This window comes from Melanaphis sacchari, unplaced genomic scaffold (genome assembly GCF_002803265.2).
Source record: "Melanaphis sacchari strain LSU unplaced genomic scaffold, SCAv2.0 Contig10_pilon_pilon, whole genome shotgun sequence".
In the NCBI taxonomy this organism is placed as follows: Eukaryota; Metazoa; Arthropoda; class Insecta; order Hemiptera; family Aphididae; genus Melanaphis; species Melanaphis sacchari.
This window is the reverse complement of record NW_020270420.1, coordinates 4,007,532-4,034,706: the sequence shown is the minus strand read 5'-3', so window position 1 is coordinate 4,034,706 and position 27,175 is coordinate 4,007,532. Positions and strand designations below refer to the sequence as shown.

General features: G+C 24.4%; 1 protein-coding gene across 2 annotated transcripts; it reads left to right on the top strand.

Annotated features, from left to right (window-relative positions):
* Positions 1-634: 634 nt before the first annotated feature.
* On the top strand, positions 635-26,721 carry LOC112603559 (3-hydroxy-3-methylglutaryl-coenzyme A reductase). Of its 2 annotated transcripts, none has more exons than XM_025352186.1 (16): positions 635-746; positions 18,385-18,563; positions 20,435-20,552; positions 21,698-21,776; positions 21,998-22,301; positions 22,378-22,526; positions 22,829-22,954; positions 23,051-23,190; positions 23,455-23,648; positions 24,632-24,826; positions 24,897-25,141; positions 25,207-25,384; positions 25,464-25,570; positions 25,649-25,853; positions 25,930-26,234; positions 26,594-26,721. In XM_025352186.1, exons 1-16 carry the CDS (start codon positions 722-724, stop codon positions 26,667-26,669), a joined length of 2,625 nt encoding a protein of 874 aa, XP_025207971.1. In that variant the 5' UTR covers positions 635-721; the 3' UTR covers positions 26,670-26,721. The 2 variants fall into 2 exon arrangements, with proteins under 2 accessions (XP_025207971.1, XP_025207972.1); XM_025352187.1 differs by lacking the exon at positions 635-746 and adding an exon at positions 8,418-8,661.
* The last annotated feature ends 454 nt before the right edge of the window (positions 26,722-27,175 follow it).

The following is a 27,175-nucleotide window of genomic DNA, read 5'->3' as shown; positions in this document are numbered from 1 at the left end:
TTTTTAAAAATACGGAAGTAATTTTCCAACAACAATTTGTAGACCACCAATATTATTCTTTACTTCAAGATTTATATAAAAAATCAGTTAATTTTAATTGTATAATTCTAAAGTCTGGAGTACACTAAAATTTAATTTTTATTATATCTAAAAAATAATTTAAGAACTTCCTCTAGTATTATTTCAATACAAATTGTCAAAACATTATTTTTCAAATTATATTTATACATCATGAAGTGCTATTAATGAATAGTCTCTTCAACAAGTCAACCATGTCCAATTACCAATATATACTATCATTATCTCCATTGTACTTATTGTAAATATTTTTTTTATACAGATTGTACAAATAAAAATAAATATGACAAAAAAAAAAAATATTTATACATACATTTAAACTATTTTTTATAGTAAGGATAATATAAATATTATCTTATTTATACATATTATATTCTCTTTGGGAAATAGTTCATACCACGAGCTTATCTATACAGCGCACAATGTTGTCTGATAACCACAAAATCATCTGATAAAATATTGATTTATTATTTTATTAACTCTAGTTTTCAGTTTTTAATTTTCGGTCAAACTTAAGTGACTTTGATATTTTTTTTTACATTATTTATTAAATTATCTAATTAATTTAACGATTTATAATTTACTAAACATTGATTAATTTAATTAAAAATGATGTAAAACCTTGTAATGACAGTTATATGTAATGGAATCAATGGAATCACGAAATCGTAAGTTTTACTTTAATAGTATATAATATATTTACAATAAATATTTTACAAAGAAATGTTTAACTTTCTCATCTCTTATTATCAATAACATTTACTATAAATTTATAACTTATTAGAAAGTAAGTTCAGGGATAAATATTTAAAGTTAACATCTCATTTAGATGTATGCATATATTAAAGAGTGTATTTTATTATTTACTTATTTATTGCAATAATGCAAGTATTAGTAATATTTTTATTAGGTAGTTGGATGCATCAATCTATTAACAAACCATATGGTTACTATCAAACTGTTCATTTAATTATACCCTAATCAGAATAAAATTACTAGAGTACACCATGCGGAAAATGAAAAAACATCAATTTTTTGAGTGTATTTCATATACCAGCAGCTGTTACTCACTATTTAGTCATTCGCGAGTAAACTAATAAACTCTTATTCTTAATAAAATATAGATACCTATTTTTTTAGAACTTTTGTAGGACTAAAATTCTAATTCATCTACTTTTTTTTAAATATCACATAGATCTTTTAGTTTAAACTAAACCTAGTTTATTATACTAGCCACCTTATGCCAAGAAGGCAATTTAATAGTTAATATTATTAGTTATTTATAGTTTAAAATAATTACTTGTTAGAAATATAAAATGTTTGTTGTATAATTGGGAGAATAAATCTATGCTCTAAATTAAAATACAATTATAATATTATTTGAAGTTATTTAAAAAAACTAATAAATTTAGTTCATAGTATTTTTGTATTCAGCAATAAACGATGACAGCAGAAGAGTAGTATTGTTCACATATAGCCTTCCCTGCTGTCGATTAAACAGGAAAAAAAATGTATACAGTATTTATATAATTTGGGTAATGACGGTAATGTAATTTTTAAAAAAAATATAATGATATTTTAGTACTATTTTATTCATTAAAATATCTATTAAAATGCAAAACCCAATCATTTTATTAAATATGCTACAAAATTCAACATATTATACAAATTACATACTTAGATAAAATGTATTACTTATTAAAAATAATATTACAAATGTGTTTGTCTTTTAAGATTTATGATCATAAGAAATATTTTAGACTTTTAAATAAGTCACTATGAAAATCTGTCAGTGATAGCTAGAAAGTTGAAAGTATATAGAGGCAATTATGTTAATCAATAAAATTACTGTAATGGGTAAAATATATTAAATAATTTAAATTTTTAACCTAGAAAACTTACACAATATGCTATACTTAAGAAAAAAAATTATGACAAAGTAAAACAGTAATTTATACCTAGTTATAATTATTTTAATATTCTTAAGTTGGAAACACCTTATAATCAATATTAATTATATGATTCTTTTCGTCTAATCCTGCTGTAGATTTATCTTAAATACTTTTATTTCCATTATATTTTACTACTTAGATCAGCGGTTCCCAAACTTTTATGACTACGGCACCCTTAAGAAATAGTTTGTGTTTTGCGGAATCCCAATATCTTTAATTCCAACTCAACTCCTGTTTTTCTAAAAAAAAAAAGACTAATACTCCAAAAAATGTTTTAACAATATTGTTAATGATTATTCTTTATTTAAAATTAGTTTAAAAAAAAAAACAATTTTCAATAAAAATATTATAAAATAATATTTTTTTCAATTATAATAAAAAAAAGCATTTTCTCAATAATCACCTACAACTGGCAGAAACCTAAGGTTCCGCACAATACTTTTTAAGAAACACTGACTTAAATACTGAATCAGCTACTGTATCTAGTTATTTCCATTCTATATCTTTGAGACTTGTAATTTATCTTAAAAAAAATGTAATAAAAAAAACATTTATTTTATTGTTTATTAAATATACTTATAAATTATTTAATTTATATTATTATTATAGTTGTACTATTTCATTGACACAAAACAAATGTGAATTATAAATATTATCTTAATAATATTTAATAACATAATGAATAATGCTATATATTTTAAAATATAATATTATACTAATTCTAAGTGCAATAGTTGCATACATTGATAATAGTTTTAAATGTTGGTAATAACCAATAACCACTTATTTAAGTATTTAAAAAATAATTAATTATTTGTGTAATATATTCTTTAATAGTTTTAAGGAAAATATTGGTTTAGTCATGAATCTGATAATAAAAATAATTTAGTTTATTACCTTGTAATTATTATTCTGTGATTTATAATTGTATGTATGGTGTGAATTAAAATTCTCATTTGTTGGTTAGATCGCTGGACAGCTGCTATTGCTTTTGTTTATTATATTAAGATAAGCCATAAAAGTAAAACATAATATGGTAATATTTTCATTTTTTAAGTGTTTAAACAACATTCTCGAAGTTTTGCTGATTCCAAATTCGCGTTTACAAAAGTCCACTGATGTTAGTTCATAAGCCCGACAATAAATGAAATGAACAATAGTTGGTAACTTTACCTTAGAATTTTGTATCCAATTATTGATCTTAACGTCTTTTTCTGTTCAACATGATTTTTAATGGCATCATCAGCGACCTTTTTATACATCTAAAACTATTTTGTGTCTACTGTTACGAGTTCTAGTTTTTTAAATAATATTTGCGTTTTGCAAAAAATTATTTTCAATGCATCATTGTGCACATCACTAAACATTTGTCGAAAATTCATGTTTTGCTTTTAGTACTATGGTATTTCAGTATATTTTATATTTTTCAATGATGACGACTGAATAACTAAAGTATTTTAAAATAATATACATATATACAGTATCCAGTTCCCACTGTTATACCTATCTTATATCATTCATTTTACTTCACAGATTTTACCAAACATTATTCTTAAAATATCAAATAAGTTAATTTAACACGAATACCTAACGAATATAATATTCATACCTTTTTTATTTATAGTATAAATGATTAGAACATCGAAAACACGTGAGGTGTAAATTGTGAGGTCAATTACTCCAGTAACAAAAATTACTTATATTACTTAAAAAATATTATTATTTCTAAAGTTGTTATACGTATTTCATAACTTCCATCTTGCAATCAACACTAAATAATTTCATTAGCAACAAATATCTTTGTCGATCTTATCTTTTTTATATAGTTATCGGATTTAAAATTATAGAAAGCAGAAATAAATATTTTATAAGTGAATAAGATAAAAAAATTCATTATGGATCACCAATCAAAAAATCACTAAATTACGATAATCATTTATATCTGATCAAATGAAATTAGTTAATAAATACCTACATCATAACAAATATGAAAATAATTTTGCTAAAATGTTTTTTGAATACTTAAATTTGATAATGTTGAATAATGTAAGAAAACGACATAATTATGGATCGAATATTCAATATTGAATCCTCGTCTCAGTTCTCATTTCCATACATATATGGTTATAAATTACAAGACATAACTTACTTAGTTAGTATTGTAAATAATTTTAGACACAAATAAGATTGTTAGAGAGTTATGAACATGCATTTTTTAATTTTAAGTTGAAAAAAATATGACCTTACATATATTTGAAAAGCTTTGAAGTTTAAAATGTTTTGAGAGCCTAACCCTTCTCATAAAATCGTAAATTCTTTAGAATTTAACAGTAGAAAATGTTTGAATCTGCCAAATAACCTAAATTTCCAGTTTGTATTTCATTACTAAAACTTCAACTTCACAATTAAAAAATAGTGAAATTTTCTAAAATTCATTATTACACTTAAATTGATTAGTGGTTTAATAAAATTATTTAACTTAAAATTAATTTTGCAGTGGATACTATGTATCTATGATATATTAAATAAAAGTAATATTATTAAAAATATTTATCACTTGAAGGCCAGCGCGCATAAATTTATAAATTTTTATTATTTTGTCTGGTCATGGAAGTATATATAGTAACTATAACGTATACATTTTTCCAAAAATATCATGTGACAGATCGATTTTTAAACGTGTACGACGTTTGTATTGTTATGTACAACAAAAACTGATATTTAATGTTTATTGTTTAAAAATAAATACAAGTACCTATGTATTTTATTTTTTCGAAATTATTTTTATGTTAATTGTTTATTTTTGAATGGAATTGTTAACAAACAACAATAAGTTTCTTTTAAAAAAAAGTTTATTATTACTGCACAATTTTAGATTATGAATCTGAGCCAGAAAATCTGTAGGTCTTTAAATGATTTTTAAGATGGTTTTTTTTCTTTATTTGTTTTCACATTTAGAAAAAGAATACTTGTTTCAATCTCATTTACATCAGGTGTGATTTCTGGCAAGTGGCAGTAAATTTAATCCAGGAAAATTACTATCTTTTATCTTTAAAATTGCAAAACTAAAAAATTTAAAAATAAACAGCAAAAAAACAAAAATATTTACACAACATTGATTTATTTCAAAATATGTTGTAATTATGATAGAACAACAGTAAAAACTTTAATATTATAGAAAATATTAATTATTATATCTTTTTATAGACATGAAATAATTTAAAAAATATTTTAGCTCTTTTTGTAGTAGATACTAATTACTTAGATATTTGACATTTTTACTTTTTTTTTCTTTTATTTATGTCTATATTTCTTATTTTTTTGTTTCTTGTTCAGAAAACCATGGTATCATACGAGGTTCTTCATAAGTTTTTTTTATAAAAAATTTTAAACTATAAAATATATATTATTTATATAATTACAATTTTTTATCAAAGCATTTTAGTTCAAATGTTAACAAAATTAGATATTTAAATGAAGCACAATTATTATTTTTTTAATTTTTTTAACGAAGAAGTTATTTAGTTGTTTTGTTCTAATGAAAAAAATATATTAATAAGTATACAAAATTGATGTTGTTTGCTGTCACATATATTATTACTTCTTACCGAATTAAGAAAATATTTATAGATTAACTATTCTTGAACTATGTGTCTGATCATAACAGTTGATTTATCATTGGATTCAAAATATGTATAGAGCTATTACAAATTATAATAGCCTATTCAATAATAGTATGTGTATACTTGATAAGTACTTACAAATAAAAAATAGAGCGAGTTCTATGTTTTTTTTTTTTTTATTATTATTATTAATTTTTAGTTTTAAATACGATTTGAAGTATGGCAAAAATGTTGCTCGATAAAATCTATGTATAAATAATTTATGTAAAATCAGAATTTAAAAATATTAATTTCAATCTGAAATAGGTATGTAATTTTTACTTTGCTAGACTGACTCACAAGTCAATTATTAAACTATTTTAATAGCGTATATTAAATTTATTAAATTATTAATAAAATATGTCGAGTCTAAAACATACGAATATGTACTATAATTTAATAGTCCAAATAAAAATCAAGTCTAATAAAACGTATAAAACTTAATCATATGTTTTATTAATGATATATTTATAATATATATAACTATAATAGTTTCAGTATGTTAGATTTAGTATATATAGGTCCGAACTCAATATTAATTAAAATAATTTAGGTTCAACTTACAAATTATATCCAAAGTGCTGAAATAACTTTAGATCTCCACCATCAAAAAATTTGTTGCTGATAAAATTAAAGTTGAATAGATAGTCAGAAACTATAAGTATTTTAAAATTAAAATAAAGAATCAAGATTTATCTGGGAGCTTTAGATTATTTATTAAAAATACACAGTAATCTAATGAAGATTGAAAATAAGTCAATTAAAAATTTAATTGTATTTGTATTTTGATAAAATCACTTCACCAACTCCATAAAAAAGCATTGTTAAGTAATAATTAAAGAAATGACTCAAATTTAAATGTTTTATATCTGTCTCACATTCAACTCACGCTTTTTTGTTCATGTAATAAACGTATTTGTAACTATTGGATAATAATACAATGTTGATTAGACAAAAATAAATATTGAACTAAATTAAAAAAGTATTAAATTACAATGGATTAAACTTATTTGTTCATTGAACCCTTGCACTTGTCGACCACTATATATATAACAAGATAGATTTTATACATTTTATATTTAAAATTCTTAAAACTGTATAGGTATAATAAGTATCGTGATCTCATTCTAAAATTTGCATTAAATATAAAGAAACTAACTTATAATTAAGTTTCTTTATAATTATTAAAATATTTCATTATTTATTATAAGTAGAAATAGAATGTTTATGACTTAGAAGAATTAAAATAAATTTTACATTTTCAATAAATTAAATAGGACGTTTCACATTTGTTAGTTTATGTGAGTTGTAACACCAACAATAATACCTAGTAACTTATTTAATGGATAGAATTAGGTAATTGGTATTTACCTATAGCTGTATATTTGTTAAAAGCTTTAAAATTAGCATTAATGTTACTATAACTTTACAAGTAAAAATTCATAACAATTATAATCTTTGAATTCGCTATTTATGTTCCTACTTGACTACTTAGACAGGGTATAATAAAATAATTTTGAAAATATTTTTGTCATTTTTGGACGATCATATAATTTAATAAGTTTGTGTATATTTTAGAAATTATATTTTTAAAACGTGTTAATGCAATACAAAATCTTGTATAAATTTTATTTTTAAAAATTTTGACATGATACAGAGACTAGATAAAATGTTAATTAAATGATGACTTGAATCATCTATGTATATCTTACTATACATTTGAATACAATGATGAATCGTTTGAATAGAAAAACACTTCTAAGCTAAGTTTAAAATTTAATAATTTTCAACTATGTTCGTATTTTGTTCATGTTAATTATACGTTGCTATTAATCAAACTATTAAGAGTCATTATTAATATTATTATAAAAATATTATGAATGAAAAAATTTGCATACTTTTTTTTGATCAAACAATTTCGTTTTAAGAGGTGAAATCTTAAAATATTGTTTCTCTGCAATAATACAGAATTTATAATTTAACTAAGTACAACATTTATTTTTGTAATTTTACTTATACTAATATTATTGTGTAACCAATTTTAAACATTCCTAAATGTGTATAGTTGTCGAAATATATTAGTCCTTGGCCGAAATCTCAATATTAAAAAAAAAAAAAAATACAAAATTACGATATTATAAAGTATATTCTTTGATTTAATAACATTTAAAAATATGCATCTTTATTGTTATTTTAAATTAATATTTGTATTATCCTGCAATACTGCAAGTTAAAACAAGATAAGTTTCCAACAGTCTTTAAATTTGATATATTTATATCCTTTATTTAAAAAAATAATTTCAGTATTAATATCCTAGAAATCATAATTGTGTTTTTATGATTATCTATAATGTGAGAATGGAAGTTTCAGATAAGTAAATAATAAAAATTAATAATTAATAAAAAATGTATTCATTTAATTCTGTATTTTATAATTATTGAGTACAAAGTATTTATTGAGTTAATCAGATATTGAAATAAATTCATATTAAATACATACGCATAATGTACGTTTGATAAAAATGTAAAAAGCAATATTTGATACATATATTTTAAATTACTTTTCATTCATATATTTGAATTGACTGTTGAATGTGTAAAATCACATTGTGCAACCACCGATATATTACGATAAACCGTAGGCACTCCTCCTACTCTCTGAAAACTGATCATACTACAAAATGGTGCTGAACATTTTCCTTTCAGTTTACTAAACGTGTGGTACTTGACCAGACCGTAATTTCTTCGGTTTAGTCTGTTCGCGTGAAGTTGTTTATGCTCTATATATTTTTATAGTTTTTTCTTTTCATTTGGTTTTTTTTTTTTTTAATTAATTTCTTATTTTTATTCAAAAAATGTATTTCAATTATACAGTTATGTTTCATTAACACAACACGAGTTGTGTTAGTGTCATATTATACAAGCAATCGTTGAAACTATCTAACTATCCACTCTTTAAGTGTTAAAAGGTAAAAAATATAATAATATATTTATTTTAATTTTAAATGCATACAAACTGTTGTGTTAAATCAATATGAATTATAAAATTAAAAAAATATTTTGAATCAAGTTATTGAGTACGGAACACATTGATTTCATCAATCACTTAATGCCTATTATATAGGTACCATCTATTTTTCATTCAAATAAAAGCAAAACAATTAAAAATAGTAGTATTTTATTTTAATTAAGTATGTTTTATGATTGATACGTGTTTGTTTTTCAGTACTATATCATTGCTGTAAATTGCCTATATACTCTTGTAATATAATATTTTTTTTGAACTATTTTACTTATTATTCAATTATTTGACATTCATTTACTTACATTATCTATTTAAATTAACTACGTATTTTCTAAAAAAACACATTTTTTTATTATTATTTCATTTTTAAAGTATGATGAATTACTTGATTGATGCTTTAAAATAATACTTGTAATTGTATTTATTAAATAACATAAATATTTTATAGAACAGTTACTTAATGTTAAGTTATTAAAATTATATATTTTAGAAATGTTAAAGTTATGTAAATAATAATATACCTACTCGAATAAAAATATTAACCTATAAATCGTAGTTTATAAAGAAAGTTTAATCTACCTATTTATAATATTTCTAAATAATTTAGTTTGGCGTTTGGCACTATAATATAAGTAACCATAATATACTTTTTTTATCATATAACAATTACTCAATGAAAATAATAAAAAGTTTTTCAAAATTAAAAGCATGACGAAAACAAATCCTAATTTAATAAAAATAAGTAACAATTAATGTGTTTTTAAATTAAAAATATTCAAAATAAACAATTTTGAACGATTAAAATTTTACCTAAAAAAACCATGAACTGATTAAAACTTTGCTTACTTTCAAATATTCTCAAACCCACAAGTATTTTTCTGTTTTTATTGATTTACTAGATAATTATTGTTCAATAACCTTCTTAAGTGGAATCCATATTAAATTTTCATCGTTGAAGTCTACCGTTTACGTGATAGCTAGATTAAATTTCTTAAGCTTTTTTAGTACACCAAAAAATATTACTGGATTACCATTAAAATATAACACATCATTATTTGAAAGTTTGTTTGATTGATAAGATACTTTCAGTGGTTCCATATTAATTTAATTGACCCGTGTTAATAAGAAGAAAATATTATTATATCTGTAATTTTATAATACTACTAAATCGATGGTGAATAAAATAATAAATTATTTTGATGAGCCTTTTAAAGGGTTATTTTTACATAATACTATATTGCGTGTAGTTTAAATTTAAAAATGTTTTTAGTGTTTATAATTTCACAATTATTAAATAAATTATAATAGGTACTTAGATAAATAATTATTTTCTTAAAAAATGCATAAGCATAAGCCATAAATATATTACATTTAACCATAAGAAGTATGTTTAAAAATTCTTAAGTACTTAGAATACATTTTTTAGATTTATTGAAGTTAATTAACAAATTTTTACAGTGAAAATGTTCGAAATAGGCAATTAAAATTACTAAAAAAGCAAAAATGCATTCAAATATGCAGATAAAATTTTATTTATTTATTGAATAACTATGGATAAAAAAAAATTAAATTGAATAATTAATTATCATCAAAAACTTATTTGTTATTGAAAATTATGATTCAGAATTAATTGCACTAAAAATTTTCAAAATATACAAGCGATTATGTTATTTCAATGACCAAAAAATGTTTAAAAAAATAATTTGGAAAAATGATATCTATCTGAAAATGTCCTAATGTGATAATAATGACTGTTAAAAGTATCTAAATAGTTTATCGAATTTGACTTTTTAATAAAATACAACGAATATGTAAAAACTTGCAAAAACTCATTTTTGTTTTTATATCATAATTTCAGTCTTTAGAAAACCAATTTATATCTTTATCTAGAATGTTCTATAACCATACAAAAATAATATGCAAATTTAAAGAGTTCCGTATCTTATCGATAATAATATTTGTTTTCATTTTTGTAAATTAAACGTATATCTATTCAAATAAACCGCTGTAGTTTCATTTATTTGTTTCAAGTTTCCGCAGAAGTTCAATTATTGAATTTAATTGATTATTTATTTGCGTACCAGAATAAGTAAGGGCAAGACTGAAATATCGAGAAAATAATTGAAATTTAATTGTTTATCATGATTGATAAATTAAAATAATAATTAAAAACAAATGTTTAGTGTATTAAAATATTAAAAATTGGAAGTAGACAACATTTTTAAAATATATTTGTATACCAACAATACGTTCTTTAAAAATGTAAAACAGTAAATAAATTTACATGTATATATACTTTAATGATTATCATTATTAAATTAAACAATATTCATGATTTGCACTTAATGACTATTACTATTGTTTTTATTTTTATTATTTTTAAGGAAATAAATGATTATGATAGTGTGAATTATTATGTTTTACTTTAAAGTTTAAATTGCATTATTAATATTACTTACTATATAATTGATAAGAGTTATTAAATCAAAATACATATAATAATTATTTATAAAATCAATAAAATATATTGTTTTCGTCTATGTAATATAAGCGTAATAAATGTTGGGATATTTTAGGATGATATTTAATTCCTTAATGTCGAATACCTACATTTTGTATGCTGAAAATCGATTTCCTAAATAGTTGTCCCGAACAAATGTACCACATACGTGTAGAACGTAGAAAATACTGCTATAGATGAATCACAAAAAACATCTGTGTCCAATGTGCTTATTGTTATGAGACCTGAGAAAAGATGTATTTCATAAATACGAACCATTATAAGTAGTAAATGTATGGTTGATTATAATAAGGAATAGTGTTTTACGGCCTACTTTCGTTGAGAAGGTCTAGTAAAATTTTTTCGTTGTGCTTAATATTTTTAAAAGTCCTATATTATTATGATATTTAAATATTTCTAGATTATTGCTATTGGTGCGGGCACTCCACGTGTATTAATCAGATTAAAGTTAACAAGGTTTGAGAGGTTTTCATTAATTTGCAATAGTTTTACGATACATAATTTTAATAGGTATACAAAATCAATACAGATAATTTTATATTATGTAGTATGATGGATATTTTAATTGTTTTCTATTGCAATATTATACTTAATTATAAATGTAAAATAAATGTATTCTATTTAAATTCTTGATTTGCTTATTTGCTATACATTTTTTTTAGTCAAATTTTACAGGTCATATAGGAAATTTTAAAAACAAAAAGTGATAAACGTAAAAACAATTTAATTTTTATTTAAATGTTAATTTACATATCGTTATTATAATTAGTATTGCTTATCATAAATAGGTATTCGTTTAGATGTGTACAAATATATAATATCATGTATACAGCACAATATTATTTGCAACGAGGGAGTTTGAGTTTTGGAGATAAACATGAATTATACCATCATCGTAATTTATATGCGCAGAATATATTGTAGTATCTTCTACTTTTATAATTGCTAATTTTTTCGTTGTGCGCTCTGTATAACGTGTAGAGTAAGAGTACGATAGAAATCGATTGCATATGATTCAATGCTTTTTTAGAAATCGTGCATGCAGACATACATCGATAAAACTGTTAATAAAGCATAATGTTTTATAATTCGCAAAAATATCTAAAAAATGAGACTAGTCCATTTGTGTTACACAATTATTTTCATTTTGTTTTTGAAAATAAACCTAAACAGTACCTTATCAGCGCTTTCAACTATCGCCAGTAACAAAAGCTATTTGAATCATATGAAATTTAATTTGTTATGCTATGTATAAATTATAAATTTAATATTTAAAAGCCGTACAATTCAATTAAAACATTTACATTAAATTGCAAATTTCACAAAAAAAAAAAATAATTAAAAATTAAAAAAATACTTGCAATTGATAGATATATATTAAAATACAAAATCTGTTTAAAATTTAGTTATTAAACTAAATAAACTAAGTACTTTTTACTAATATTGTGATTTGTTATTGATAATAGTTCAAGTGGATTTGAAAATCGGTATCATCTACATTTTATGAAATTTAACTTCCAATAATAAATAAAGAATATTTTTAAATACAGTTGTAACTATTTATTTATAATATGATAAATACTTAAAAATAAACACTATAATATAACTAATTATTATTAATATCAACAACAGTATACAACAATAATACACGGATGATCTATATTATATTTCTATGATGTATTACCTACTGTGCTTGGTAAAAATAACAAAAATAAAAAATAAAGACACATCAATAACATTCAATTTTAGTTTAGTTTTTATTTTTAGTATATTTGTCCTATTTCGTGTTTCTGTTTTCACCACGGAAAATTGGCAACAATGTCTAGTTTAATTTCAGGGATATAAATTATTTTTTTTTTTTTGTAAAAACATCTCAAGACAATAATATATAAAAGCTTAGCTATAAAATGTTTCGAGAATTCCATACCCCACGAAAGTCATTAAACTTATTTCCGGTGCTCTGATGCTAGTAATTCGAACGGTTGAATTTAATTTGACAAGCTATAAGTTATGTCACGCGTGCATCATTCTGCTGCACCTAGAATTTTATTTATATCTCCAAAAAAAAAGATTTTTTTTTATGCTGACATATTATAAGGGTAAGGAAAACAATTTAATGAAATCGTAGTATGTAGTTTTTTTCGACATCAGCATTATAGTATAAAGTTGTAATATTTAAATGCATATATTATGAACGGTTATTACTTGTGATTTTGAATATCAAATGTTGACCTCACATTACAATTTATTTTAATTATATGATCGTCTATGATATAAATTGAGTAGTTAGTATTTTATACGATCCTTGGCATTAAATTTTGCCAAAAATCGATATTTATAACCTTGATACAATTCAATTAATAAGCCAATTGCTTCGCGTATATATGTTTTCATGTATTTTATACACCTACCAAATTTAGTGACAAACTATGTAATTAATTGATATTTACGTAATTTAAAAACGATTTTTTTTCTTATACTTAATAGTTATGTTTTAAAACTTAATATACCTAATAAAAAGTATAATTTTACTTTTAAAATTTATTGTTTTATATAGCTATATCGTATTTAACTTTATTGATTTAAATTGATTATCATTTATCAATAAAAATAATTTCTCTGGTATAATACGTATATATTTATATTAAAATCTTTTTATGTGAATAGCATTTGATAAGATTTAAAGATTAGGTTAATATTAACAATTGAATGTCACTGTAGGTTTTTATTTCAACTTTTAGGATGTCTTGTATTTAGTACTGATAAATAGGTATACTTACATAATGGAGGTGGTTATACATCATATATTAAATTAACTAAAAAACGATATTGCTTCTAACTTGAAAGATTATTATAATAATAAAAATGAAAATAAATAATTTCAAAAAAATGTACATTGAATACTTTATTTATTTTACCTATGTAATCCAAAAACTCATTTCTTACCTTCGTTAAAATGTCCAAATACTTAAGGCCTTAGTATAGGTACTTTATAAGACATAACTTATGTGAATATTTATTATGTTTAAATTATTTATCGTGATTTTAATTTAATCATAATACCATAATATAGAGATTTCATTTTAACGAGTTTTGCATCAAATACTAAATTCCAAAGAGTTACAACATTCACATATATTTATCATTTCCTTTATTAGTTGTATATACATTTAAATTTTGTTTGACTATAATATATACCTTTAATTTAATTATATTTATAAATAAATGTACATTAACGTAATATATTTTCAAACATTATTTTAATTATATAAAAATAATTTTGTGTTTTCTTTTATAATAAATTCTTTACTACAATTTAAATAGTTTACAATTTTTAATATTTTGAGTGTTCGTTTTGTGTACATATAATACATAATTTGCAAAAATATACTATTTATTTTTCAAAAATATAATTCTTCGTCTCGACGCGAATTAAATAATAATAGTAAAACAAAAACAAACACTCTGTATATACGTTTACTATACTTACGATTATACCATTACGTCCATACGAAAGTGGACATCTTATCATTTTATATTATATACATATAGTGGTATTTAACCGTAGTCAGAAACCACTATACGTATTAATGTATTATTATGTTTTTTTTTTGCTAGGAGGTCGCCGTATACTACCAAGGTAAACTGCTTTCACTTTCTCTCTCCGTGCGCTTTTATAATATAATATAATAATTATTAGTATATACATACATGTTACTACACTATTACTATTATAATGTATGCTTTTTACTTATACCGTTAAGCTAAATAAGATAATTATTATTATTATTATTACTATTATTTAATTTCGGAAAGTTTAAAAGCAGACGGCAGGCATACCGCGTATGTGTAAGGATCGTGATTCTTCATGGATTGATAGACAGATTCATTTGCTTTCGTATACACCAGTCGTAGCATCGTTTTAATGCCAAGAATCGTTTGATATTATACTTACGTATTATTATTGTCTCCGTACCGTAGCAGTTAAAGTGCGCGTCGTGTTTTTTCCTGCTTAGTACATTGCATTATTTTTATATGCTGTTTAACGTACTCAATACTCATACAACTGCCATCTCGCGTACGGTTAAAATTCATTACTATTTATCTGCAAACACCATCATTATGCCGTGTATCTGAGGTCAGATATTATTTTTAATTAATATGTGGAATTAATATTTGTATATGCGTCATATTGTCAAATGAGTCGACATTAAGTAATATTTGCGATGACTGAGGGGTTGTGGTATCGTGGTTAGTGAAATTGACGACTTTAACTTAAACAATACTAACTAATAAAATTGTTTTCTCGCTCCGCTCGAAGTTTATTAATATTTTCACTACAATTCTATATATGTATATCTCTGTTAATGATTTAAAAATCTAAGTATACTCCTCTACAAATAAAATAATTACTAGATAGGTACGTAAAAAAAGATGTATCAAGTCATACGATTATTTAGGTACATATTATTTTATCTAATAAATCTAAACTTAATTTCACTATTTCAAAAATTAATAATTTTTATTATAACTTGCTCAAGTTTAAAAAATCAAAAAAATAACCTTTGAGGAATGTAGTCCAAGACTCTAGTATCCAAGATGATGGAGACTTGTTATCTCAAATATGCAGCCCATACCACAAAACACGCGAATCGGATAAATTATACTATTAGGGTGTATATCACCACGAATAAGAATGTTTTTAAAAAACGAAATAAATGGAATCTTTAAAAATAATATTATCAAATTGGGTGAAGCGTCATACTTAAAATGTTTGCATGCGTATTGCGTACGTGTTTAGTGACACCGTTACAAAATGCATACAACAGTGATTGAACCATTGATCTGACATGCTAATTCATGTGTAGCGCAGTAGGAGAGAGGTTTGCCGTAATTAATCGCATAATTTAAATTTAACGTTTAAATACGTATGGTATTATATAATATAATGCACTATATGTATTGTGCATACATGAAGTCTATATCTAACAATATTTTCACTACTAAATTCGTTGATAGATTAATTTACTCTTAACACTAAAAACAAAGTAAAATTTTAGTTATTACGTATGTAATAAGGTATCAAGTTACTAATACGAGTTTATCAATAGTTTTTATTTTAAAAAAAATTTCTCATTTCATCTTTATTCAAGTTTAATTTAAATAATTAGAACAAGCTATATAGTTCATGGTTTAAGTGTATTTTACAAAATATCTTAGCTTTATTATTTATGTATCAAATGTATTATTATTTTTAACACAAGTTTATTTTTATTTATTACCCACTGAATAATAATTAATAATTAATAAAAATAAACTACCTAATTAAAAATATATAAAGAAATCTAAAGAATAATTTCTTGGCAAAATGAAAATGATGGATGCATTACTTATCTATTATAATATTATATAGATTATTATTATTGTAACAAATAATTTTAATTACAATATTTAGATACCTTATTGCGATAAATGAAAAACGCATATTCAATAGTTGGAGAACTATTATTTATAACCATAATGTTTAAGGATTTTTAACCCAGTTATACAATTTTAGTGTTATCTAATTGAGTGTCCAAGTCTCTCTTATCATAAGGGTCAATTTAATAGTCATTTACACGTTATTTAATTTAAGAATATATTTAATTTTTCTTATTGATTCCGTAATCGTCTGCGTATGTGACTGTGAGAATGAGTTTGCTTCAATGAGTGACGGATTGTCTCTAACACCCTCCTCTCTCGGATCTTCACATGATATTTTTTTTCGTATTTATCGCCCGTCTTGTTACTATTGCGCACTGTGTACCGTACATTGAATCTAAAACGACCAGTATCATATGCATGCTTGGCCTAGTTATGAGTTTTAAGAATATCCACCGACCGCGAGGAGGTCAAGTTTCTATAAAATAGTACATAACATAACGCAATCGTTGCTCTTGATATCATTTATATGCGTTCGTATGTATAGATTGTGTACTTCTTTCTTTCCTTCTAGATAGGAGCTCATTTTAATTTAATTGTTATCATAGATACACTATATCATAAACACATCACCACGACGCATTGTTTTTACAGTGTTTTCTATGTTTATTTCGATATCCACAATCGTGATAATGTGATATCTACTTTCAATGCTATATAAACACAAAATAGTATAATTTCTCAATTTCTCAGTAAAAAATACTTTATTTCGCTACTTCTTCTGGTGATTAAATGGATTTTGATCGCTGTATTTTTTTGATGACAGTCACAAAGTTATTGTTCGAGCGAATATTAATTAACATATCATTATTATATTACACAGCGCGTCTTTCAACAACTTGTAACACATTTTATGTATGCTGCCGCGTATTTTGAATTAGGCGCAATACCTGTATTATATGTACATCTACTTCACCACTTATAAACAACTACTTTGTGAGTTGAGTAATCCATTAAAAAATATCGTAATTCTATTCTTGGCGTAACATTTTGTCGTCTCAAGTATGATCATGTATCGTACCTCGTACGCGCGTTACAACAAAACCGCTATTCGCGTTTTTCGTTTTGCAGTCAGACTGCTGTGTTGTATTTATGTGTATAATACTAAATTAAGTGAACACAAGTGCACAGCCCATTACAAAAATTAGTATGGTGCGAATTCTTACAGTTGCCCTACGAATGCTTTTCTCGATGTTTTAATTATTAGTACTTTTATACATGTTAAAGAACCCGTTGTCACTATAAATATTAATTATTATAATATAATACTATACAATAAGGTAGTAATGTTTACGCTGTTCTCTCTAATTTAGCGGATCAAGGTTAAAAATGTATTGTAAATCGTAATATAATAAATACTATTGTAAAGTTGCTCATAAATTTTATCGGTTGATGAAATGGTTTAAAAAAAAAAACTTAAAAATAGATATCGAAAATATTCTTCGTAGTGGCACTATTATGCGGATCAACACTCCACAGAAGTAGTATTCATATTATTTTTACTTAATTCATCATTTTTTGCTACAAAATTAAAAATTTTAACGTGCTATTTGGTAATATACTAATGTTATTCCACATCCTTCCTATCCTAACCATCAGTGAATTGAAAAAATTTTAAAATATATATATATATATATGTAAATCGATGTTTTATTGTTTTCGCAGAACCCATAGATATGTTCGACAACGTATTCGGTGGCATTGGCAAAGGCTGTGCCAGCCACCCCTGGGAAGTGATCGTGGGAGTGCTAACCGTCACGGCGTGTATGCTAACGATTGACAAGACGGCCGATCCATCACTGTCGGCCGGACCGAACAGCCTACCGCACAGCACCAAGATCGTTGTTAGTATCATTGATTTTATAATATATTAAACTGTAAAATCAATATTGGTATATTATTATTACAATATTTTTAATGTTAATATGGGATCGGGGCGTTATAATAATATAACTGTCGTCGTCCTATCAGCGATATTTTTTTCTAATTTATGCTTTCAAAAGTTATTACCTTATTTGATTGCCAAAATAATGATTTTTAGCATTTACAGTATTCATTTAGTTTGCCTATTACTTCACAAAATATTTAACATTTTTTTTTCGTTTTTTATAACTCCGATGTAGTTAATTTTTTATAAAAATGTTTTTTGTGAATACTTAGAACTAAATTTGTTCATATATTTTAAATATTCACAGTTTAGTTGCCTATGTGACTTTTAAGATTTTTGTTGATGACAGAAAAATTGAAAAGTTAAATAATTGACATACTAGTTAGAACAACGATAAATTAAGTGTGACACAGGAAAGGGGTGGAAATGAACACCTGTATTATAGACACCTGTACTTTTTTTTTTTTGTACATTTCTTAGTTTTATATGACCAAAACTTGCTAATAATAAAAACAATCTATTAAAAATAAGAATTCGTGGAATATTTTTATCTAAATTGAAAAATATTTCGTGTCTCTTAATTATTATTGAACGTTTGAGCGGTACATAACCTATAAAAAGTTATTTTGACGTGAATTTTGAAAATATAATGATGATTACCAATTCAAAGAAACTGACACCCGACTGTTTCATTCCCAACATAATATGTTATTACCTTATTGGTGTTTGACCAAGAGGGCCGGGACAAACAAGTCATATTTTTATGTATAAAACTAAAATTAGGTTCATTAAATTGTTTTCTTTGTCACCTACCGTCACTTGAATGTACTCTAAAGATAATTAATGTTCAGACTTAGACCTAGTAAATATATTTAATTACAAACTCATAATTAATATTTCCACCAAAAACTGACATAGACACACATGTTTTTATAGATATTATTGGAAAAATATAGGCCGGTTTCCTTGACTGTTGGAGAGCGATTAGTTAATCGTCTTTTAGTACATTTTATTGTTCCTTCGGAGTATACATTTTGATCGTACATTCATCGACATGTGCGTACTAATGTGTAGTAATAACATTTATAATTATATAATTTCTATTGTAGAAATTTTTAAACATGTACTCAATACATTTTAATAATCAATAATATTAATTGGAGAATAAGAAGTTAAACTCTTAAACTATTATGTTTTTGTATTTTAAATTAACAAATTAAATTTTTTTTAAATAAAAATTTTTTATTATTTACTACAGTTTTTTTTTAAGGAAAAAATCATATCTGTTTAATTATTAATAAACATTGTACTAAGAATAATTGTTCTCATAAATTAAATTATTAAAAAAATATTCTCCATCATATTATTAACTTAAAATATTATTTATTAATTAACAAGATTTATAAACATAAATAATATTTAATTAAAGTTTGTATTTTAATTGTTATGAAATCCTGCGTTAACCAAGGTAGAAAATGGAAATCAACTGAGAATAAGGGACATAAATATTTTTGTTATATGCGTGAAAATATACGTGTATAATATATGTTTCGTGTACAAGAAAATACTTAAATACAGCCATATAATAATTTTTACCAAGCATTTAACATATTTTGATCGGAGCTTCCCTTAATCCTAACGCCTACACTGTTGGAACACTGAATATAATGTTGTAAAACCGTTTACCTCGTATACCTACGCAATATGTAATAGCATATTTATGTATTATTTATACATTATTCATCGATTTATTCTTAGGGTTTTATAATATTTTGCAATATTCAAAAAAAATAACTATTAATTTTTTTTTTTTTTCAATTGCACTAGAATGATGAATCACACGCTATCGACGTAATATTTATGACTTTAATAAGATGTATAGCCGTGCTTTACTGCTATTATCAGTTCAATAATCTCAGGCAGTTGGATTCAAAATATGTTTTGGGTAAGATGTTTTTATATTTTTGTATATACGTTCAACATTTAAGTATTAAATAAAATTGCTCGATGGTAACTTTTTACAACTGTAAACAAATTTTAATGGTGGTTTAAAATGACTGGACACTGGGCGTCTAGTGAGTACAACTGATCATGCGGGGTGTGTAGTCTAGACGACCATAAACTCTTAACTAGATGAAACTCGGCCTTTTGACTTACAACATTTGTAATATAGTAAAAATATTTTATTGATTCCGTGAATAATATTTCTAATTGGTAATTACTAACTTAATGTAAGCAAGGTCGTCGGAAATAATTGATCATAATATAACAGCTTTTTGTTTCATTGTCTTGTTCACAGGCAAGATTTTGAATCCCTGATTGATATAGCCTTCTTTTTTTTTAATTCACTTTAAAGGGTCTGAAAATGAGTTTTTATCTTAAAGATGTTCCATAGTGACATATTTCCCTTGACAAAAACAAATGAATTGTAGTTTGGTTTATTAATTGCCAAGGAACTTTTGATGAATAATAAACAAAACAAATATCAAGTCTTACACAGTTGCGCATTAATTATTGTTTATAACAATTTTACATTTAAATATGTTAAATTTTAATTATGCACTCTATATGCATACCTACTTAAGTATAAAGAATGAGTCACTAAACATACCAATTATTTTTTAGTTAATTAAAACTCCATTATTGTTTTGTAGGTAAATTATTTTTTTATTTATTATACATAGATATCATATCTACATTTAACATAAATTTTTACTTACTAATCAATTAAACTCTTGAATTTTTAATAAATATTATAATTATTTATTGTTATTTGTTTATCAATTTTTAAAACTGGTTAAATAATTTAGTCAATTGATTTGTTATTGAAATTTTATCTTTTGAACATTAAATAACTGTTGCAATTTTTACCTCCATTTTGAATCACTAACTGGTTGCTTAATCCATTTGTTTTTGCTTTCATCAATTACCTTGTGCATTAAACACCTAGGTAGTTACCTACTACTTTCCATTTTTATTGTGTATCATTTAATACAAAGTATTGATATACCTATGTAATTTATCAAACATGGTAATATTATATAAAAAAATTAGAAAATTGTATAATAATTTCAATTATGAAAATTGCAGGTATTGCCGCCATGTTTACAGTGTTTTCAAGCTTTGTTTTTAGTACCATAGTAATACATTACTTAAATGGAGACTTAAAGTAAGTTTTTATTAATTTTTTAAGATCTGATAGAAATTAGTATACTCATATTAGTAGCTCCTAACCTCAATTTAAAAAATAAAAATTTATTTCAGAATAGGAAATTATAATATATTAAATTTGAGATTCTATTAGTGTATGATTACTTTATTCTAAATCTGATTAAGTGTTTAAATAATTGATTTGTGTTACCTAAAAATATCATATATTTTTTGTTACAGAGATGCTATGTTCCTGTTCCTATTAGTTTTACTTGTTAACTTAAAAAAAGCCAGTTTGTTGGCACAATTTGCACTTAGTGGCTGCTCACAGACCGAAGTGATCAATAATATATCTAAAGGCATGTCATTGCTAGGTCCATCATTTTCTTTGGATTCAATTGTCTGTAGTCTTGTTATCAGTGTTGGGATGCTCTCAGGTGTCCAGCGCTTAGAAACACTTTGTATGTTTACATGCATGTCATTTATTGTAAATTATGTGGTAATCATGAGTTTTTATCCAGCTTGTTTATCACTGGTATTGGATGTAAGTTTTTGTTTTTAAATTAAAATATTATTAAATTCAGTATTAGTATTTTTAACAATGTATTGTATAATAACAGTTACTTAGAGGAGGAGATGAAAATGGTATGCCGTTTTGGGGTGACCGTTCTCAAATAACTGCCATTTGCAATGATCATAAAACTGATCCCATCACACAACGTGTTAAGGTGATAATGTCAGTTGGTGTAATGATTGTTCACGCACAGAGGTATGATTTCATTCATAGCTTTAAAAATAGTCTAGGATTTGCATAAGAAACACTACCTACCTTCACTTATCCTTTAGTGAATCCATATTTACTGGTTGTGTATATATATATTTATTTATTTATTTATCCAGAAAAATAGTTTTTATGCTCTGAGAATAGTAAAATTTAAATAAAATGTTAGTACAATAGAATGTATTCTTATAACATTTGTAAGGTTATATGTTTTTTTAGAAAGGAGAACATTCAGTTTGCCTTTATTTTTTATGATATTACTAACTTGAAACTTGTTTGCTTCATTTTAGTCGATGGGCATTGAGTGGTATGGAAACAGAAACAGATAATATGTTAGGAATACAAGTAACTAAATTTGCTGTATTCAATGAAACAGAAGAAAATACCCACCGTTCTGTTCATAGCTCTATTGTACAGTAAGTGTGAATATCTATAAATAACTTAAATGTTCACATCAATTACATTTAAACAATATCAACTTATGAATCTAATATTAATCATTTTTCCCATAGCTGGATGGCTAGTGGAGCCGATCACATAGTTATATTGATACTTTTACTATCAATGATAGTATGGTTTTGGTTCTTTGGAGACCGTGATGATCTAGCTCATACCTTAGCGCAGGTGAATAAACAGTCAGTTAACACATCCGGTGAGTAAAGCTTTAAAATATGTATAGTAAATATGAATAGACATTGTATTTAACAGTATTATAATTCTTTTTAACTTCAACATAGTGTTGACCTTTCAAAATCTGAAAGATATTTCTATTGTTAATAATCTTTCATTTTAAAGCATTATAATAAAACAATTTATAAATAATATCAATATACACAATTTCAATTGTATATTAACTTAAAAAAATTAACAAAAATAAAAGAAGACTCCCTAACTATTTTTTATATTTTTACATAAGGCAATTCGGTTCATGTCCTTGAAACTCAAAAAAATATTCAACATAGAGAAAGCCAAACTGATAATCGAAAACCATCAGTTTATACTTTCAACAAAATGGTTCAAACAGAAAATGTTGATAGCAGTATTATTCTAGAAGACAACAACAGGGAAATTAGAACTTTTGATGAATGTTTGGATATATACAAGACTCAGGTAAATATTTTTACAATAACTTTAGTAAAAAATAATTTTTTTGGTCAGTGTTTATAATTTATTCTCAACTTATAAATAAATATAAAATATGCTTAGTATAATTTTTTTTTTTTTTACATTGAAAAAGTAATTAAATACATAAATATTTCCTCTGTGTATTTTTTTTAATTCAGTATTATTTATAATTACTCAATTTCTTAAATATATTAAAGAAGATGTTTTATCATATCTATTTATATTGTCTCAAACATAGACAATATAACAAATTTTGAATTCAGCAAATGTTTTGTTGAAGGTAGTTCATGAATAACTTTTACATAAAATACCAATTGTGTGTATCACAAGTTCTCTTTTAACATTAGACATAGTGTCTCATTATGTTTAATCAAACCAATAACTTCATTATTACTATTTATATTTAAATAACTAATTAAATAAAATTTGGTTAAATCTATAAATATAATATTATTTATACAATATACATCTATATATAGGGCTGTAATAATGGTAACATTTTAAAAATTAAGTTATTAATTTCTATTAAGTATAATCAAATAGGAATACACATTTTATTTTTAGTTAGTACATTAATATATATGAGGTTAAATTGTATTATATAGTCATATAATAATATACTATTGTATATTAGTTAATTTAATTTAATGTAAAGCTTATTTAAGTTTATGTACAATTAGTAATTACCTATACAAGTTATTTTTAAAATTTTAACTATTAAAAATGTATTAATATTGATTGTATTATCCTTAGTATGTTGATTTTACCATTTAATTTAATTCAATCATAGTGACTTTTAATTTATTCATTCCATTAAAAATATTAATATCACGAATACACTTACTTTTTTTTAGTTCTTCCAAACTTTTATTACTCTAATACGTAGTATTTAATATTTATGAACTAAAAATTATCCTTATCATACATTTTTTAATGGGCCATGATAAATATATTTATTTATTATTTAGAAATCAGCTGAACAATTAAATGATGAAGAAGTATTAATGTTGGTAAAATCAAACCATATAAAACCGTATATGTTGGAAAAGTGTGTCAATAACCCAGAGAGGGGTGTTGGTCTTAGAAGAAAAATAATTGCAACAGAAAGCAATCTGACTGAAGCCTTAATACAATTACCTTACATTGGTTATGATTATTCAAAAGTAAAGAACAACTGATAGAGAATTTGATAGAGAATATTAATCTGTATTTTATTATTATTATTTCTCCTAGGTACTAGGAACAAATTGCGAGAATGTGATAGGATACGTAGCTGTACCTGTTGGAGTTGCTGGACCATTACTTGTGGATGATGTGTTTTATCAAGTACCCATGGCAACGACTGAAGGTTGTTTAGTAGCCAGTACAAACAGAGGTTGTAGAGCACTGACATTGTGTGGTGGTGTAATAACAAGAGTTGTTGATGATGGTATGACTAGAGGACCTGTTGTCAGATTTTCTTCAGTTACTACTGCTAGGTATATTAAAGTTTTCCATTTAACTATTGAAAATTGCACTATAAAGTTCTTTATAAAAATATTAGTGAAGCAAAAATGTGGATGGACAATCCAGAAAAATTCAAAATAATTAAGTCAGCGTTTGATTCAACAAGCAGATTTGCAAGACTCACAAAATTACTTGTGCGCATAGCTGGTCGACATTTATTTATTCGATTTACCGCTTCCACGGGTGATGCGATGGGCATGAATATGTTATCCAAAGTAAATAAAAAAAAACTTACTTATCTTAAATACCTTTAAATAAAATTAAAATAATACTTGATGTTTTAATATTTTACAGGGAACAGAAAAATCCCTCAAAGTTATTGGAGAATATTTCCCCGACATGGAAGTCTTAAGCTTGAGTGGTAATTTTTGTTCTGACAAAAAACCAGCCGCAGTCAACTGGTATGAAATTTATTCAATTTTGTATGGTTTAAAAATGTATTTATATTACATTATGTTTTTTTTTATATTTATATATAGGATTGAAGGTCGTGGAAAATATGTTGTTAGTGAAGCAATTGTACCTTCAAAAGTTGTCACAGAGGTACTGAAAACTACTGTAGCAGCATTAGTTGATGTTAACATAAGCAAAAACTTGATGGGATCGGCAATTGCTGGTAGTATTGGAGGAAATAATGCTCATGCTGCCAATGTTGTTACAGCTGTATATATTGCTACAGGACAAGTAAATAAACAACCATTTTTATCAATATAATATAATATTTTAGCCATAGATTTATTTATTTTTGTCAATCATATAGGATCCAGCGCAAAATGTAGCAAGTAGCAATTGCATGACACTGATGGAAGCATTTGGTGATGACCTTTATGTATCATGTACAATGCCTTCCGTTGAAATTGGTACAGTTGGCGGAGGAACCTCATTACCTGGTCAATCTGCATGTCTGGAAATGCTTGGCGTACGAGGTGCAAACTCTCAAACCCCTGGGGCCAATGCCAAACGGCTAGCACGTATACTGTGTGCAACAGTTTTGGCTGGTGAACTGTCACTGATGTCAGCTTTAACTGCTGGTCATTTAGTAAAAAGTCACATGATTCACAATCGGTAACAATTTACTTTTATTTGATTGATTATTTAATGATACATTTTTAAATTATTCACATTTTAAAAACAATTTTATATAAAATATGTACAAAAACAAGACAATCAGTAGCACTGAACCTATACATAAACTGAAGCGATTGCTTCATGTGTTAAAATAATGTAATTTATGTTAAAATCCTTAGTTGTGGGTTTTAATATTTTGATTTTGGTTCACTTAAATTTATATAACTCAGTGCCACTGAAAACAATACTATATAATTACAATTTTATAAATTGAATTATGTTCCCATGGGTATTGTACAACAATTTTGAACTACAATTTATGAATTAAAATCAATTCATATTTTATTTTATTACAGATCCACTCCTTCCATTCAGAATTTAGAATCAGAACCATGTGAATCAACCAGACAAAATAAACACTGTGTGTCTTGAGTGATGTGAAATTAATTTATTTTATTTCATACTTAATTAATACTTAATTCTATTTTATTAGAATCTATATTGTATATAAACAAATGGCATATTATTATAAAGTGAATATTTTCTGTGAAAACAATGTTTTTATTCCTCATGTTGTTTCAACACTACTAAAAAACCAAAATAATTTGAGCTGGTAATTAACCAATATTAATGTAGGTATATCAAAAAATGAAATGGACATTATGAAGTTTAAATGAATTTAGTAAACCACACACTATGCAGTGTGTGCATGTTAGAATTGCGTATTTGGCGTTTGCACAAATCTAATATGTCCTAAAACAGTTAAAACATTTCAATATAATAAAATTAGTGTTCATGATATGTTCATTTATGAAATTAAAAAAGTGTGCAAGTAATTATCGCTCTTCTGTATGTTAGGTGTCAAGTGGGTCACTTTGATGAATATGCTAATTTGAATTCAATGGTAGGTATATCATTGTATATAGAAAACATTACTG